The 18,826-nt window shown below is 36.8% G+C and overlaps 1 protein-coding gene and 1 non-coding gene across 2 annotated transcripts in view; one reads left to right on the top strand and one right to left on the bottom strand.

Moving 5' to 3' along the window:
- Positions 1–18,826, top strand: part of DENND4C (DENN domain containing 4C) — a 93,599-nt gene that overhangs the window by 57,383 nt on the left and 17,390 nt on the right. The window contains exons 19-24 of the mRNA XM_007469668.1: positions 2,451–2,573; positions 3,446–3,592; positions 6,229–7,391; positions 14,015–14,192; positions 14,914–15,023; positions 15,170–15,345. Of these exons, the coding sequence (XP_007469730.1) occupies positions 2,451–2,573; positions 3,446–3,592; positions 6,229–7,391; positions 14,015–14,192; positions 14,914–15,023; positions 15,170–15,345 (1,897 nt within the window). The remainder of the gene's footprint in view (positions 1–2,450; positions 2,574–3,445; positions 3,593–6,228; positions 7,392–14,014; positions 14,193–14,913; positions 15,024–15,169; positions 15,346–18,826) is intronic.
- Positions 7,922–7,994, bottom strand: TRNAG-CCC (transfer RNA glycine (anticodon CCC)). The gene has a single exon. It is a non-coding gene; the product is annotated as a tRNA-Gly (tRNA).

The raw sequence follows: 18,826 nt of genomic DNA, 5'->3' as shown, positions 1-18,826 counted from the left end.
TGCCGCGGTCCGGGAAGATCCCACATGCCGCGGAACGGCTGGACCCTTGAGCCATGGACGCTGGGCCTGCGCATCCGGAGCCTGTGCTCCGCAACGGGAGAGGCCACAACAGTGAGAGGCCCGCGTACAGCAAAAAAATAAAAATAAAAATAAAAAGTGGGCTTCCCTGGTGGCGCAGTGGTTGAGAGTCCACCTGCTGATGCAGGGGATGCGGGTTCGGGCCCCGGTCTGGAAAGATCCCATATGCTGCGGGGAGGCTGGGCCCGTGAGCCATGGCCGCTGAGCCTGCACGTCCGGAGCCTGTGCTCTGCAATGGGAGAGGCCACAACAGTGAAAGGCCCTCGTACCGCAAAAAAAAAAAAAAAAAAAAAAAAAGTGGTAGACAGTGGAAGGCACTATATTTTATGTTTTTCATTGACATCCTTTATAATGATCCCCTAGTAACTTGCCTTTATTTCAGTTTTAATTTTAAACTTATTAAATGTTTCAAGAATAGTACGAAGAACTCCTGAATAAGTTTTATTTAGATTCATTCACTTTTAGTTTGACACATTTGCTTTATCAGTTTCTTTCTGTACACATGCACTTTTTTCCCCTAAATTATGTGAGAGCAGATTGCATACATCTTGCCCTTTTACCTCTTAATACTTCAGTGGTATTTGCTGTTACATAACCACAGTATAGTTTCCAAATTCAGGAAAACATTGTTCTGCTTCTTTAATGTATAGTCTGTATTCCAGTGTTTTAGGCTATAATGTCCTATGTGGTGCTTTAACTCCTCTTTAGTCTCCTTTAACCAGGCACAGTTCCCCACCTTTTCTTTGTCTTTTGTAACCTTGACCTTTTTGAAGAATAAGTCCAGTTATTTTGTGGAATGCTGCCAAATTTGAGTTTGTCTGATGTTCCCCTGTGATTAGATTAGGTTATGCATCCATGGCTCTTCTACAAAAATTATGTTAAATCCTTCTGAGATTATCACAACCCAGAGGCACACAATGTCTGTCTGCCCCTCATTGGTAATGTTAATTTTGATCACTTGATGTCAGTGTTCGGTTTCTATTAGTTACCATTATCCCCCTTGCAGATAATAAGCTATTTGTGAAGGGACACTGAGACTATGCAACAATATCTTCTTTTTCATCACACTTTCTCTTTTAAATTTATCATCCATTGATGATTCTTGCCTGAACCAATCTTTACTGTGATGGCTATAAGGTGGTGATTTTGCCAACTCTATTGTCCCCTCACATTTATAACATAATATTCTTTTGAATGTTCTTTAGAAATGTCCTCTCATGTTTTTGATCACTTGCTTTCTTGCATAACAAAACGTTCCTGGCTCATTCTTGTACCTTCCCTGACTGAGCTCTGGAATCGGCCTTTTCTTCAAGGATCCCAGGTTCCTTTTCATGGGCAATAGATTTTAGAAACGAATGTTTGGGCTCTAGAAATGCTTACTCCCTCCAGGGTGTTGTCGTTCTAGACTTTTTCAGCAGAGGTAGAAAAAATGTGTATGTATTTTAGAAAGACTTCTAATTCCAAATCAGCCCCACAGGTTTTTCTTTACCTTCCTTCATTTCACTTTTTAAAGATCTCTCTTCTTCCACAGTAAGAATCTTGGCTCCCAACGTCATCACATTTACTCATTTGCTCAGTCCTACAGTGCACATAATATAATTTCAGAATTGCTATACCCATTCCCCTGTGAGAAATAAACCTAAGGAGTTTAGGATTTGACTGTTACCCCCCATGACTAGGGTATATACTCAGAATAATGTGTTAAAAGTTACACATTACATTAGTCCTGCCCCATCCTTTCAGTGTGATCATGTTATTCATAAACAATTGGTTTTGTTTGTTTCCGTGTGCATTCAGTTTTAGTTACACCCTGGCCCTCGGTTTTGCTGATGTAAGTTTTTGAACATGTAGAAGTTAATACATTTCCAAAAATAAGAACAATATGATAACCATAGTTAGAGAAGTTTCCTCTCTCTTAATCCCTTCCATCCTATTTTCCCCCATCCCTTGTAGGTAACCAGTTTTATTGTTTTCTGGTTTATTATTCCTGCATTTCTTTTTGCAAAAGTAAGCAGATATATGTTTGTTTTATTTCCACTTCTTTCTTACGCAAAAGGTAGCATTCTGTAGATGCACTCCAAAAGAAACTTTCAAAACATCTTATCCAAATCTGCTAATTTATAGATAAGGAAATTAAATTAAGATTCACTGCTTCCAAGTGTGTAATGGTTTTTAGTCTTTGATGTTCCTGTTTCTACTGTTCTTTGATGCTTACCATTGTTGTAAAATGTTTTGTGTGCTTCATGAGCTTTCTTCTCTTCTTTTTTTACAAGTTTAATTGTGTAAGTTGGTGGAATTTCCTTTTGACATTTTATAGCTGGACTATAAACATATGAAAACATTTATATGTCAGCCTACATTCTTTTTAACAGGTGGTCAGTCTGACCAAGGCTATGGGTCTAAGGATGAACTTATAAAGGATGATGCAGAAATTCATGTGCCTGAAGAACAAGTATCAGGAGACTTGATAACCAAAACAAAAGTGCAAACAGAAGGTTAAGTACTGATATTTACTAGGTTTACTTAGAAAAATACCTATATTAATTAAAAGTCTTATTTGATAATTCTGGTGATAATTTCCAGAAATGTAAAGTCTGGGCTTATAAGATACTATGTACTCTTATATATGATAGATTTTTGGTAGTCTCTGAATTTTAGAATTTAAGAGATCTTTAGAGACTCTGTAGGTCAGCCCTCAACTTTGTAGGAAACTGCAGCCCATCAAGGTATTCATTTGCCAGTGTTAAATAACTACTTTGTGACAGAACCAGGACTAAACTCTGAGTCATCAAACTCGTATTCCAGTGTACCTTTTATTTTAAAGTGCTCTTTCACTAGAAGCCCTTCAAATATCTAAGTCGATATTTTTCATTTGTAGGTTCCAATATAGTCTGTGTAGTTTTCCTTTTTTTAGGGGACTCATTGAGATAGAAATGAGAAATGATTTGTAGTAGCCATTTTAAGGAAATACGGAGGAATATTTTGGCTTTTTGATAATACGTTGGTCTTCCTATCTTCTTACAAAAAAGTACACTTTCTTTAATGATGTCACTTACTTTATGCTCTAGAATTATGCAGAAGCAAGCCCCTCTCCTACTTGACAAGTGATGAGGAGTGTGACAGAAGGCCAAAGCCTTAATTTATTCGCTCAGGAATGCTCAAGTTAGGATTATGAATGTTAAAATAAAACATTTATTTCAGTCAGTACTGGCAACATTTATGGCATAAAATAAATCAGTAATAAAATAGAGAAAAAGTATTCACCCCCACTTAGAGAAAAAGTACATAAAATATATTAAAAAAATACTTTGTTTCTGTTCAGTACTGGCAAAAATAGGAATGATAACATCCAAATATTTTTTCCCAGAGGTATGCGATGTCTCTGCTGTTGTGGCCAAACATTCACAACCTAGTGCAGAGCCCCAGAGTCCTCCTGAGCCTCCTGCATGGGGCGGCAGTATTGTGAAAGTTCCATCTGGTATATTTGATGTCAATGGCAGGAAAAGTAGCATTGGTGAGTCTTTACATATTGGTTATCACATATTTAAAATACACTTCTATAGGTACATGTGTGTCTTTAATGACATTATAAATTGCTAACTTAATTGTAATGAACATGCTAAAGAGCCAGAAGTAAGCTGAATCCTATAAATATGCTAAAGAAGAAATTAAAATAGTTATTTAAAGATAATTCATTTTTAAAAGGAAGGGTATTAAGTGTGTTTAGTTGTTATTTGGAATACCTTTTCTTATTATAGTGCTTGTTCTGAGTTCCGTCCTCCTTTCCTATGGTTGATAATGAGAGAGGACTGTAGGACGGGCCTGCTGTACTCATCCTAACAGAGAGGCAGTTAGTTATGTGGTCAAATTCCAAAGGGCTTGTGTGTGGCATGGTAATTCCTAAGCCTGAAGGGAAATGGAAGAAAAAGATTCACATCACTTAACGTTCTGCACAAAAATACCAGTGGGTCTTTAATTTTTGCCCAATTATTCTAGGTACCCTGAGCCACTTTCTATTTATGGTTAAGTATTTGTAATGAATAACTCTGTTGTGTGTGACTCCCATGAATTTGAGTTTACTGCCTTCAATTATGTGTAGTCCTCCCAAGTACCCTTAAGGCATACGTCTTAAGTGTATGATTTTAAAAGACAATGAAATTGGCCTGCGTCATTTGCCTTTTGTTAGTAGTAGCTACAGTTCACTTCCCTAAAGTCAGCAGTCTATCTGTAAGTGTATCTATTGTATGACTTTATAGAAATTAATTCGCTCAGCTTTTTAAGTCAATGTGGAAATACTCCTTATTCCTAAATTTTTTTTTTTCTTTTTTAATTGTGATACCAAGTTCGGTTATTTTACAGGGAGTGAGGGGGTAGTGTTTTGCTAATGAGGTGGAGCTACAGATGTTGTGAAAAAAATAATTGATATATATATTCTTTATCCCATTTCCCAACCTATTGATAGCAGGTTAAAAAAAAAAAAAAGGGCAGTTTTCTTCATCAGAGGTTTAGAATCTTCTCAGAATATTGAAATGGACATGGTCTGGGGACTGGTGCATTTTCTTCTCTTTTTATTGATCTTATTTCCATGTTACATTTTGATGTAGGAAGGTTTATTCTGTTAATAAGAGGAGGTGGTAATGAGGCTTTTGCCAATATATCATATAGTCAATTTTATTTTAAAATTGAACAAAATGTGACACTAAATTTCCTAGAAATGATATGAGAACCAGTAAATTTGCAAAGATCTTTTCTCAAATATTGTTAAAAGTTTTCAAAGCAGGTACAAACTTCGGAGTTATAAAATAGGCTAATTTAATTCCCTTAAATGCTTTAAAAATATCTCTAAATGCTTATTATTCTGTTTAATTGGAATGATTATGATTATTTGTAGATACCAATTGGAATATTAAAAAGAACCTTGAAATCAATTTGGAAGATTAAAAAAAAAGATCTTATCATAATGACAACTTTCCCCCGCAAACTCCCCGGTAATTATACTTTTTAAAAAACAAATGAGAGGGCTTCCCTGGTGGCGCAGTGGTTGAGAGTCCGCCTGCCAATGCAGGGGACACAGGTTCGTGCCCCGGTCCGGGAAGATCCCACGTGCCGCGGAGCGGCTGGGCCCATGAGCCACGGCCGCTGAGCCTGCGCGTCCGGAGCCTGTGCTCCGCAACGGGAGGGCCCCCGGCGGTGAGAGGCCCGGGTACCGCAAAAACAAAACAAACAAACAAAAAACAAACAAACAAAAAAATGAGAATCCTAAATATGAATAGGTAGACTTAAGTTCTGCTAATGATGCAACTAGAAATAGCTTTTGGTCTTGGCGTGGAAAAAATTGCATGGTAGCAAAGAGTTAACGACTGCCTGCACCCCCCAAAGCTGGGGGAGGTTCCTACAGACACTGGCATAATTTTGTTCCACTTGCTCAAACAAGATTGACCTCTGTGAGGGCTGGGATTATGTCCGTTTTATTCTCCATTGTATTCTTAGCACCTCACATAAGTGGGTGCTAGTAGGAATTCAAACATTTGTTGAAAGAATAAACATACTGGAAAAAATTTTGGCTATTCAGATTTTATCAGGCTTCTTGGAATTTGCCGATTCTAAGCGCTCCATTCTAGATCCTTTTACTTTGGAGAAGTAAGGCTTTGGCTATAGCAAATATATAATTTCTCTATGATTATGAACTTGCTTTCTGCAGGGTAGATTCCTGGCAGATACTTGTTGAATTAGATATATGAAACCCAAGACAGAAGAGATTATTTCTTTTTAGGTCTGCTATTTAATGTGGAATATATTTCTTAAACTGAATATAAAACTCTTAAAATATAAAACATGTTTATAGATGTATATTTATTGATAGATGTGATATCTCTTAGTGAACAATACAGGTATATACAGTATATATTGCACGATCTTTTTTTAAAATGTGTGTGTATATGCATAGAGGATGAAAGGCAGATTATACATTAAAATGTTATCTCTGAGAGGCAGGGTTGAATGGAGTAATTTTTGGACTTTTTCTGTATACCATCTTAGAATCTTTTACCGTGAGTATGTGTCACTTTCAAAAATTAGAAGAAAACATTTTTATAAAAGTTACATTAGAAAGTAGAGATTTATTTTTAATATTGCACTTTCTCTTTTTAGGTAGTACATCAAATGTACTGTTTTCTACTCAAGATCCAGTTGAAGATGCAGTCTTTGGCGAAGTTACTAATCTCAAGAAGAATGGTGATAGAGGAGAAAAAAGGCAAAAGCATTTTCCGGAGAGAAGCTGTAGTTTTAGTTCTGAAAGTCGAGCAGGAATGTTGCTTAAGAAGAGCACTTTGGATTTGAATTCAAGCGAAGTGGCTATCATGATGGGAGCAGATGCCAGGATTCTCACAGCAGCACTGACGAGTCCTAAGACTTCTCCACTTCATATTGCAAGAACCCATAGCTTTGAGAGTATTAGCTGTCATCCAGCTGACACTAGGACTTGTGTGTCTGAAAGCACTTGGGATTCTGAGCACAGATCTTCATCGGTGTTAGAGATGCTTGAGGAAAGCCAAGAGTTCATAGAACCTGTGGTTGATGAAAATGTAGCTAAAACTACTGTGACAAAGGATACATGTGACAGCCTACAAAATGACAGTAATCAGTCCAGAGACTTGAAAGCAGGATCCAAAGATCTAGTAAATAAGAGAAGTAGTTTATCTGGTGTTGCTAAAGCTATTGAGAGGGAAGATGTTGAAACTGGACTAGATCCTTTGTCACTTTTAGCCACTGAATGTATAGGAGAAAAAACTCCTGATTCAGAAGATAAGTTGTTTTCTCCAGTTATTGCACGTAATCTGGCTGATGAAATTGAAAGCTATATGAACCTAAAGAGTCCCTTGGGTAGCAAGTCCTCTAGTATGGAATTACATGGAGAGGGAAACAGAGAGCCTGGCACTAGCAGTGCATTTATTCACCCTTTAGAGAGGAGATCAAGCCTACCTTTAGATCATGGTCCTGCAGCACAGGAAAGTCCTGAAAGTGAAAAGAGCTCCCCTGCAGTGTCCAGATCTAAAACTTTTACTGGGCGTTTCAGGCAACAAACTCCCTCTCGAGGTCATAAAGAACGTTCAGCTTCTTTATCAGCCCTGGTCCGTTCTTCACCACATGGCTCATTGGGTTCTGTGGTAAATTCTTTGTCAGGGCTAAAGCTGGACAATATACTCTCAGGGCCCAAGATGGATGTGCTAAAATCTGGTATGAAACAAGCAGCTACAGTAGCCAGTAAGATGTGGGTAGCTGTATCATCTGCCTACAGCTATTCAGATGATGAGGTAAGAGTGTTTTATGTGTGTCATCTATCTGATGTTGGAATGTTTGGAGTATTTTTTAATATATATATTATTATTTAGATATTTCTGGTAACTTTTTTATATTTTAAAACATGCATATCCTACTTCTTTCTTGAAATGACTTCAGCATACATGTAAGGAAATTAATAATGAAGAAATAGAATATCAGGACTACTTTATAATTCCACAGCCCAGTCTAAACTAACACATTAAGTCTATTGATTTGAAAGAACTAACGATTAATGTCTGATTTAATAATGTTATATTTGCATAGCACTTCACTTTTTAAATAGCTTTCACCTGTGTTATCTCTTTAAGATATGTGAAGTCACTCCACAACTTAATCAGTAGATTTCATACTGCACAACAAAAACTGCTAACTGTTTATTTTGGCTGCATGGGGTCTTAGTTGCGGCACGTGGGATCTTCGTTGCGGCACGTTTAGTTGCGGCATGTGGGATCTTTAGTTGCGGCATGGAGACTCTTAGTTGCGGCATGCATATGGAATCTAGTTCCCCAACCAGGGATCGAACCTGGGCCCCCTGCATTGGGAGCACAGAGTCTTACCCACTGGACCACCAGGGAAGGCCCCCAAACTGCTAACTTTTTATTGAAGTTCAGTCGATCTACAATACTGTATTAGTTTCAGGTGTAGAGCATAGTGATTCAGTTTGTCCGCATTATATTCCATTATAGGTTACTCCGAGATATTGGGTATAATTCCCTGTGCTAGAAAGTAAATTCCTGTTGCTTATCTATTTTATGTATAGTAGTTTGTATCTGTTAAACCCGTACCCCTAATTTGTCCCTCTCCCCTTCCTCTTTGGTAACCATAAGTTTGTTTTCTATTTCTTTGAGTCTGTCTCTGTTTTGTATATACATTCATTTGTATGACTTTTTAGATTCCACATATGAATGATATCATACAGTATTTATCTTTCTCTGTCTGACTTACTTCACTAAGCATTAATATTCTCCAACTCTCTCCATGTTGCTACAGATGGCAATATTTCATTCTTTTTAATGGCTGAGTAATATTCCAGTGTGTGTGTGTGTGTGTGTGTGTGTGTGTGTGTGTATCACATCTTCATGATCCAGTCGTCTGTTGATGGGCACTTGGGTTGCTTCCATGTCTTGGCTATTGTACATAGTGCTGCTATGAACATTGTGGTACATGTCTCTTTTTGAATTAGTGTTTCCTTTTTTTCTGGATATATACTCAGGAGTGCAATTGCTGTATCTTATGGTAGTTCTATTTTTAGTTTTTTAAGGAACCTCCATACCGTCTTCCATAGTGGCTGCACCAATTTATATTTCCATAAAAAATGTATGAGGACTCCCTTTTCTCCAGATCCTCTCCAACATTTGTTATTTGTAGACATTTTGATATAGACATTTTGACAGGTGTGAGGTGATACCTCTTTGGGGTTTTGATTTGCAATTCTTGATGAGCATCTTTTCGTGTGCCTGTTAGCCATCTGTATGTCTTCTTTGGGAAAATATCTGTTCAAGTCTTCTGCCCTTGTTTTGATTGGATTGCTTGTTTTTTTTTTGATATTAAGCTGTATCAGCTGTTTGTATATTTTGGGTAAGTTGCATCATTTGCAGATATTTTCTCTGATTCCGTAGGTTGTCTTTTTGATTTGTTGATGGCTTCCTTTGCTGTGCAAAAGCTTTTAAATTTAATTAGGTCCCATTTGTTAATTTTTGCTTTTATTTATTTTGCCTTAGGGGACAGATCCAAAAAATACTGCTATGATTTATGTCAAAGAGTGTCTTGCCTATGTTCTCTTCTAGGAGTTTTATGGTTTCAGGGTTGTATATTTAGGTCTTTAATCCATTTTGAGTTTATTTTTGTATATGGTATGAGGGAATTTTCTAATCCCATTGTTTTATCTGTAGCCGTCCAGTTTTCCTAGCACCACTTGTTGCAAAAACTGTCTTTTCCCCATTGTATATTCTTGCCTCCTTTGTCATAGATTAATTGATTGTAGGTGTGTGGGTTTATTTCTGGGCTCTCTGTTCTGTTCTATAGATCTATGTATCTGTTTTTTTGTGCCAGTACCACACTGTTTTGATTACTGTAGCTTTGCAGTATAGTCTGAGGTCTGGGACATTTATACCTCCTGCTTTGTTCTTTTTTTCTCAGGATTGCTCTGGTAATTTGGGGCCTTTTCTGGTTCCATATACATTTTAGGATTATTCTGTTTCTGTGAAAAACAATAGGGGATGCAATCTGTAGATTTCTTTGGCTAGTGTGGCCTTTTTTTTTTTTTCCCGGTACGTGGGCCTCTCCCATTGCGGAGCACAGGCTCCGGACGCGCAGGCTCAGCGGCCATGGCTCACGGGCCCAGCCGCTCCGTGGCATGTGGGATCCTCCCGGACCGGGGCACAAACCCACGTCCCCTGCATCAGCAGGTGGACTGTCAACCACTGCGCCACCAGGGAAGCCCACTTTTTATTTATTTATTTTTTTTGTGGTATGCGGACCTCTCACTGCTGTGGCCTCTCCCGCTGCGGAGCACAGGCTCCGGACGCACAGGCCCAGTGGCCATGGCTCACGGTCCCAGCCGCTCCGCGGCATGTGGGATCTTCCCAGACTGGGGAACGAACCCATGTCCGCGGACTCTCAACCACTGCGCCGCCAGGGAAGCCACTGTGTGGCCATTTTAATAATACTGATTCTTCCAATCCAAGAGCATGGGAATATCTTTCCATTTTTTTTAAATCATTTTCACTTTCCTTTATCAATGTTTTATAGTTTTCAGTGTGTAAGTCTTTAACCTCCTTGATTAAGTTTATTCCTAGGTTTTTTTCTTCTTTTGATGCAGTTTTAAATGGGATTTTTTTTAACTTTCTGATATTTCATTATTAGTGTATAGAAATGCAGCAGATTGCTGTATATTAATCTTGTATCCTTCAACCTTGCTGAATTCATTTATTCTAAAAGTTTTTGGGTGGGGACTTTAGGGTTCTCTGTATAGAGTGTCATGTCATCTGCAGTCCCTCCCAATTTGGATACCCTTTTTTCCCTTGTTTGATAACTTTGCCTAGTACTTCCAATACTATGTTAAATAGAAGGGGTGAGAGTAGGCATCCTTGTCTTGTTCCTTAATTTAACAGGAAAGGTTTCATCTTTTCACCATTGAGTATTATGTTGGCTGTGGGTTTGTCATAAATGGCCTTTATTATGTTGAGATATGTTCCTTCTGTACCCACTTTGATGAGAGTTCTTATGATGAATGGATGTTGAATTTTGTCAGATACTTTTTCAGCATCTATTGAAATGATCATGTGGTTTTTGTCTTTCTTTTTGTTAGTGCCGTGTGCCACATTAATGGATTTGCATATGTTGAACAATCCTTGTGTCCCCAGAATAAGTCCAGCTTGATCATGGTGTATGATCCTTTTTATATGTTGTTTGATTTGATTTGCTAATATTTTGATGAGGATTTTTGCATCTATATTCATCAAGAATATTGGTCTGTAATTTTCACTTTTTGTGGTTTTGGTGTCAGGGTAATAGTGGCCTCATAGAATGAGTTTGGGAGTGTTTCATCCTCTTTAATAATTTGAAATAGAAGGATAGGTTTTAGCTCTTCTTTACATGTTTGGTAGAATTCCCCAGTGAAGCTGTCTGGTCCTAGACTTTTGTTTGCAGGTAGTTTTGTTATTGGCAATTCTATTTCACTTCTAGTAATTGGTCTCTTCAAATTGTCTATTTCTTCTTGACTCGGTCTTGGCAGGCTCTATGTTTCTAGAAATTTGTCTGTTTCTTCTACGTTGCCCAGTGTGTTGGGATATAAATGTTCTTAGTATTCTCTTAGGATTTTTTGTACTTCTATGGTATTTGTTATTTCTACTCTACTCTTTTCATTTCTTATTTTGTTTATTTGGGCCCTCTCTCTTCTTGGTGAGCCTGGCTAGAGGTTTGTCCATTTTGTTTATCTTTTCAAAATACTGGCTCTTAGTTTCATTGATCTTTTCTGTTATTTTTTTTATCTCTATTTTATTTCCTCTCTGATCTTTATTATTTCCTTCCTTCTGCTGACTTTGGGCTTTGTTCTTCTTTTTCTAATTCTTTTAGGTGGTAGGCTAAGTTGTTGGAGATTTTCCTTGTTTCTTGAAAGAAGGCCTGTCTTACTGTGAATTTCCCTCTTAGAACTGCTTTTGCAGGATCCCATAGGTTTTATAAAGTTATGTTTTACTTTTCATTTGTCCCAAGGTGTTTTCTGATTTCTTTGATTTTAGCATTGGCCCATTGGTTTTTTAGTACAATGTTGTTTAGTCTCCATGTGTTTGTTCTTTTTCCATTTTTCTTTCTCTAGTTGATTTCTAGTTTCATACTGTTGTGGTCAGAAAAGGTGTGTGGTGTAATTTCTATCCTCTTAGATTTTTTGAGGCTTGTTTGTGACTTAGTGTGTGGTCTTTCCTGGTGAACGTTCCATGTGCACTTGAAAAATGTGCATTCTACAGAATAGAATGTGTATTCTGCTGGTTTTGGATGTAATGTCCTTTAGAGATCAGTTAACTCCAACTCGTCTATTGTGTCCTTTAGGACCTCTGTTGCCTTATTGATTTTCTGTCTGGATGATCTGTCCATTGATGTCAGTGGGGTGTTAAAGTCTCCTACTGTTATTGTATTAGTGTCAATTTCTCCCTTTTTGTCTTTGCTTTATTTATTTAGGTGCTCCTGAATTGGGTGCATATATGTTAATGACTTTAAGATCCTCTTTTTGTATTGATCCCTTTATCATTATATAATGCCCTTCTTGTCTTTTGTTATAGCCTTTGAAAAACTGTTAATCCTTTTAAAAATCATCATAAAGAGAATTAATCATCATATCTTTTTGTGAAAATAGGAGTGGGCAAATTTTGTATTTAAAGAACTTAGAAGGTCAGTTAAGGAAAGACAAAATAAGCTAACTTCAAAAGCATCTTAACCTGGCATTATATTTATTTTATTTATTTATTTATTTATTTATTATTTTTTTTATAAATTTATTTATTTTTTGGCTGTGTTGGGTCTTCATTTCTGTGCGAGGGCTTTCGCTAGTTGCGGCAAGCGGGGGCCGTTCTTCATCGCGGTGCATGGACCTCTCACTGTCGCAGCCTCTCTTGTTGCGGAGCACAGGCTCCAGATGCGCAGGCTCAGTAGCTGTGGCTCACGGGCCCAGTTTCCCCACAGCACGTGGGATATTCCCAGACCAGGGCTCAAACCCATGTCCCCTGCATTGGCAGGCAGATTCTCAACCACTACGCCACCAGGGAAGCCCCTGGCATTATATTTAAAAAAAAAAAAAAAAAAAACAGTGTGAGCCATTTCACTTTTGAAATTTTATCTAGCAGTGTTAAATAAAAAGCTTTCTACAGAGTAATTTGGACTTGGAATATATGACTGTAAATTCCAGGTGGTTGCAGATCTTAATCTTTCTTTTCTTTTCATCACTATCGCCCTGGTACCATTGACTGCAAAGGCAAATAGGATATACCTATTAAATATTTTCAAGTGAAGGAATGAATAAAAAGTCTGTAAAATATTCATAACTTTTATCCAGAATTTAAGAAAATATTTAGGGATATGTGTAAAAATAGCTCAAGTGAATTCAGCAGTGTAACTCATATAAAATTTACAGGATTCTGAATGTTTAAGCAGTAGAGGATTTACTAAATTCTTAATAATACATCAGTAAATCAGATTAGGTTGCAGGGATTTAAATAATGTAGAAGATGTAATGATAAACTACATGAGAAGAATGGGTTAAAAATATCCTGTTTTGTAAAAATGTATTATGTATGCATATTTTTGACTAGAAGGATATACATCAAGATTTTTACTGCACTCTGTGGATGTTGATATTATAAGTGTTTTATTTCCTGTTTTGCATATCTATTTAATTTTTAAAAATCATTTAATATGGTTTTATAACAAGGAAGACACAAGTCTTTCTCCTTTAAAGCAAAAATTAGAAAGGAAACTGCTTATTGAAATGTTTTCTATCTAAAGCATCAACAATCACTTATAGTGGTTAAGAACTAGTGTTCAGAACTTTGTTCATGTTTTATTCCTCTAATAATGATGGTTTTTATTCAGAATAATCATATTGCCAGCTAAAATTCTCACCACAACCTTATTTTAATGTACTTATATTATCCACATTTTTCAGATAATATAATTAAAAGTTATGGAAGTTAAGTAATTTCTGCAAGGTCACATACTAATATGTGAAGGGGGGCAAGAACACAATCTGGCTGACTCTTGGAAGCCCCTACTCTACTCAGACTGGGGTCCCTGATTACACTGGGCATAGTGAGCGTCTAGAGTTCCTTCATTTTATTATTTTGAATATTGGAATAAACCCCACACTCCTAATATACACTAGGAGCACAGCATAATCTTAAAGTATAGGTCATTGCTTGAATGTATTAGAGGATGGAAGAGAAATTCCAAATAACAGAAAGAGTTCATGGTTTTGAAACATATGATGATGATGATTTATTTAAGAATTATAGATGAGTTTAATTCTGAAAAGGGTAGAGTGAATGTATTCTCATTGGGGAAGGTATTACTTATGTATGTGGGATTTTATTCTTTTCAATTAAAGGAGGAAACAAAGAGAGATTACAGCTTCCCAGCTGGCCTTGAAGACCATATTTTAGGAGAGAATATATCACCTAACACGAGTATCTCAGGGCTGGTCCCTAGTGAACTTACCCAGAGCAACACAAGCCTTGGCAGTAGCAGCAGCAGTGGAGATGTAGGTAAACTGCATTACTCACCAGGTAAGGGGAAGGATCGTCCTTTCTTCTAATTTATAGAAAATTAATTTTTAATTTATGCCCATACTTCTTCCTCCCTGCACCACACACCCAGTAAGCCCCATTTGTTGAGAGGATCTGATATAGTCACACCATATTATCACTGTTATTTTATATGATCTACAAGTACTATAGTCACCCACTGAGTTTATTTTTAGTTATGTACATTTATGGATTCTATCATTAGTTCTCAAACTTTAGGGTGTCTCAGAATCACTTGGGGAATTTGTTTAAAAGTATATACAAATATCCAAGCCCTAGGTTAAAACTTTTGGGACTTAATCTGTGGGATGGGACCTTAAGAATGTATATTTTTCACCAGCTCTCCAGGTGAATCAGATATTTACTAGACTTGGAGAATTTCTGTGCTATATCACCGAAATTTCCTAGTTCTGTGTTATTTTTTAAAATTGTAATTTTATTTATTTTCTCCAACTTTCTATTATGAAAAATTTCAAATATCCTAAAAAGTTTAAAGAATCATATAGTGAACAATCATATGTTCTCTACCTAGATTTAGTTAACTGTTGTTAACCTTTCCTCTGTGTATGTACATAAGTACATTTTGATACTAAACCGTTTGGAGATAAATTGCAGACTTCATGATATTTCCCCCTAAGTATGCATTTCCAAAGAATAAGGACATTTTCATACATAATGTGTTATGATGTTTACTTCTCTCTAGGTGAACTTCCATTTCCAAGAGGCATAAAAGGGCAGGACTTTGAAAAGTCAGATCATGGTTCTTCTCAAAACACCAGCATGTCCAGCATCTATCAGAATTGTGCAATGGAGGTAAAAGTTCTATATTCTGTCCATGATAAAGTGGCTGTAAACATATTTTTATTTCAGAATGGCATTTAATGGTACAGAATTCTGTACCTTATTAAGACTGATTTTCACTGTGGAGGTTCTCAGTATGTGTACTTTTCTGCTCTTAGGTTTTGATGTCAAGTTGTTCACAGTGCAGAGCTTGTGGAGCTTTAGTTTATGATGAAGAAGTTATGGCTGGATGGACGGCAGATGATTCAAACTTGAATACAACCTGTCCCTTCTGTAAAAGCAACTTCTTGCCTCTTCTCAACATAGAATTTAAAGACTTGAGAGGCTCTGCAAGGTTAGTATTGTAAAAGCTCCCTTAAAGAGGTAAGCGTCCCCCAAGAGTCATGACTCCTGGGGGAACAGTGAAATAGTCATGGTATGCTCCACGTGTTCCTTTCCTCGCCGTCCTGCACTTCAGTATTTGAGTAGAAAATACTAATAATGTAGGAGACTGCTTTTCCATTTTATTTAACAAATGATTATTAGTAGTAGTTAATTCTCGGAGCTAAACTTTATAAATTATATAATTATTACATAGATTATATGATTATTATAGATAATTCCGAACTCTAACGTTAGTCATTATTTTAATATTTCTGCCTCGATGACCTTGATTATGTGTTCTGGAGCCGCCCCCGCCCCACCCCCCAAAAAACGGTGGAAGGGGCTTTAACTCTTCTCTTAACTTGTTGCCCCTTTATGTTGGTGCTCTGTACTGTGAAATGGCCGAATTCTAGGCATTGGAAAGGAGAGGCTGATCTATAATCAGTCATTAAGTAATTGAGAGTTTGGTAACTGTATGCTGACTTAAAGTACTTATACTTAATATTCTATTTGCTTTATGGAACAAACTACCTTTATCTACTTGTAAAAAATTTCCAATCACAGAGGTGTCTCCTCTCTGTTTTTCCTGTTAGCTTCAGTGTGGAGCTGAGTGAAAGTATACTCTAATTCCTGATGCACTATCATCATTGGTTTGTGCAAGGGCCCTCTTTTATTATCTTCCTCCCCTCACCATTCCCACTCTTATTATTTTACCCAACATAAACATTGACTCTGCTGTGTGTGATAAATCCTTGAATATATAACCTTATAATGTTTTGCATGATTATGTATTTTTAACGTACATAATTAGAATGATGCTGAAAATCTCTATTTCTTTTTATTACTCAGTTTAAAATTTGAGTTGCTATATGTACATCTAATTTATTCCTTTTCTCCTATAGGAAGTTAATACCTCATTTTACTTATCCACTGTCGTAGTGTTGGATATTTCAGTTGCTTCCAGTTCTCTGTTACTGTAAACATCACTGTACTGTTGCAGTACACTGCAAAATATATGTCCCCTTCTGGACTTATGAAGTAATTTCTTTCAGAATAATAGTCTTGGGAGTGAGATCATTGGGTTTTTTCCATACATGATTTCAATAAACACTGGAAGATTGCTTCCCAGATGGCTACACTCCTACTTGTAGTGCCCAAAAACTCTCATTTCTGTACATCCTTACCAGCATTTGGTATGATCACTTTTCTGATTTTGTGCTCTAATGATATAAAGTAGTATCTCATTTTTGTTTGAATGTCTCTGAATATTAGTGAGTTTGGATATCTCTTCATATGCTTATTAGTTATTCCAGCATTTTCTATGAATTGCTTGTTTATATCCATCGTCAATTTTTTAAAGATTTATTTTTTTAATGAGGTAACATTGGTTTATAATGTTTTATAAGTTTCATGTATACATTTTATTTCTACTTCTATATACACTACAGTGTGCTCAACACCAATAATTTAGTTTCCATCTGTCACCATATAGTTGATGCTCTTTACCCATTCCATCCTCCCTACCCCTCCTTCACCCTCTGATAAGCACTACTCTGTTCTCATGTTTGTTTTTCTTTGGTTCGGTTTGTTCATTTATTTTGGGTTTTTGTTTTTTATATTCCAGCTACGAATGAAATCATGGTATTTGTCTTTCTTCATCTGAAGTATTTCACTTAGCGTGATACCCTCAAGGTCCATCCATGTTGTTGCAAATGGCAAATTTTCATCTTTTTTATGGCTAAGTAGTATTCCATTGTGTATATATACCACAGCTTTTTTTATCCATTCATCTGTTGATGGGCATCTAGGTTGTTTCCATGTCTTGGCTGTTGTAGATAATGCTGCATTGAACATAGGGGTGCATGTACCTTTTTGAATTAATGTTTTCCTACTTTTAGGATAAATACCCAGAACTGGGCTGGACCATGTGGTAGTTTCATTCCTAATTTTTTCAAGGAATCTCCATACTGTTTTCCATAGCGGCTGCACCAGTTTACATTTCCCACCAGCAGTGTATGAGGGTCCTCACCAACACTTGTTATTTCTTGACTTTTTGATAACACCCATTCTAACTAATGAAGTGATATCATACTTTAGTTTTGATTTGCATTTCTTGATGATGATGTTAATGTGGTTTTTTGTTCAGCATCTTTCATGTGCCTGTTGGCCATCTGGATGTCTTCTTTGGAAAAATGTCTGTTCAGCTCCTCTGCCCATTTTTTAATTGGGTTATTTGTTTTTTTTGATATTGTATGGGTTCTTTATATAATTTCAGTATTACCTCCTTATCAGATATATCATTTGCAAATATTTTCGCCCATTCAGTAGGTTGTTGGTTTGTTTTGCTGATGGTTTCTTTTGCTGTGCAGAAGCTTTTTAGTTTGATGCAGTCCCATTTGTTTATTTTTGCTTTATTGCCTTTGCCTGAGGAGACTTATTTAAAAAGACATTGCTAAGACTCATGTTAAAGATTATACTGTTTATGTTTTCTTTTAGGAGTTTTGTGGTCTTCAAGTCTTTAATCCATTTTGAGTTGATTTTTGTGTGTGATGTGAGATAGTGGTAGAGTTTCATATTTTTGCATGTGGCTGTCCAGTTTTCCCAACACCATTTATTAAAGACACTATTCTTTCTCCACTGAATGTTCTTTGCTCCTTTGTTGTAAATTAACTGTCCGTGTATGCCGGGGTTCACTTCTGGGCTATCAGTTCTGTTCCATTGATTTTTTTTTTTGGCTGCGTTTGGTCTTCATTGCTGCATGCAGGCTTTCTCTGATTGCTGCGAGCGGGGGCTACTCTTTGATGCAGTGGCTTCTTTTGTTGTGGAGCACAGGTTCTAACCACGCAGGCTTCCGTGGTTGCAGCACTGGAGCTCTGTAGTTATGGCAGTTGTGGCTTGCGGGCTCTAGAGCACAGGCTCAGTAGTTGTGGTGCACAGGCTTAGTTGCTCTGTGTCATGTGGGATCTTCCCAGACCAGAGCTCAAACCCTTGTCCCCTGCATTGGCAGGCAGATTCTTAACCACTGCGCCACCAGGGAAGTCCCTGTTACATTGATTTTTATATCTGTTTTTCTGCCAAACTAGGTTGTTTTGATTACTATGGCTTTGTAATATAGTTTGAAGTCAGAGCGTGTGATATCTCTAGCGTTGTTCTTTTTTCTCAAGATTGCTTTGGCTCTTCCAGGTCTTTTTTGGTTCCAAATAAATATAATTTTTTGTTCCATTTATGTGAAAAATGTTCTTGGGATTTTGATAGGGATTGCCCTGAATCTGTAGATTGCTTTATGTAATATTTTAAAAATTAGGTAATTAAAAAATATAAACATTATAACAATGTTAATTCCTCCAATCCATGAGCACAGAATATCTTTCCATTTATTTGTGTCTACAGTGTCTTTCAACAATGTCTTATAGTTTTCAGTATAGAGGTCTTTCAACTCCTTAAATTTACTC

The sequence above is a fragment of the Lipotes vexillifer genome, unplaced genomic scaffold, assembly GCF_000442215.2.
Source record: "Lipotes vexillifer unplaced genomic scaffold, Lipotes_vexillifer_v1.1 scaffold1116, whole genome shotgun sequence".
Lineage (NCBI taxonomy): Eukaryota > Metazoa > Chordata > Mammalia > Artiodactyla > Lipotidae > Lipotes > Lipotes vexillifer.
This window is presented reverse-complemented; position numbering and strand designations above follow the sequence as displayed.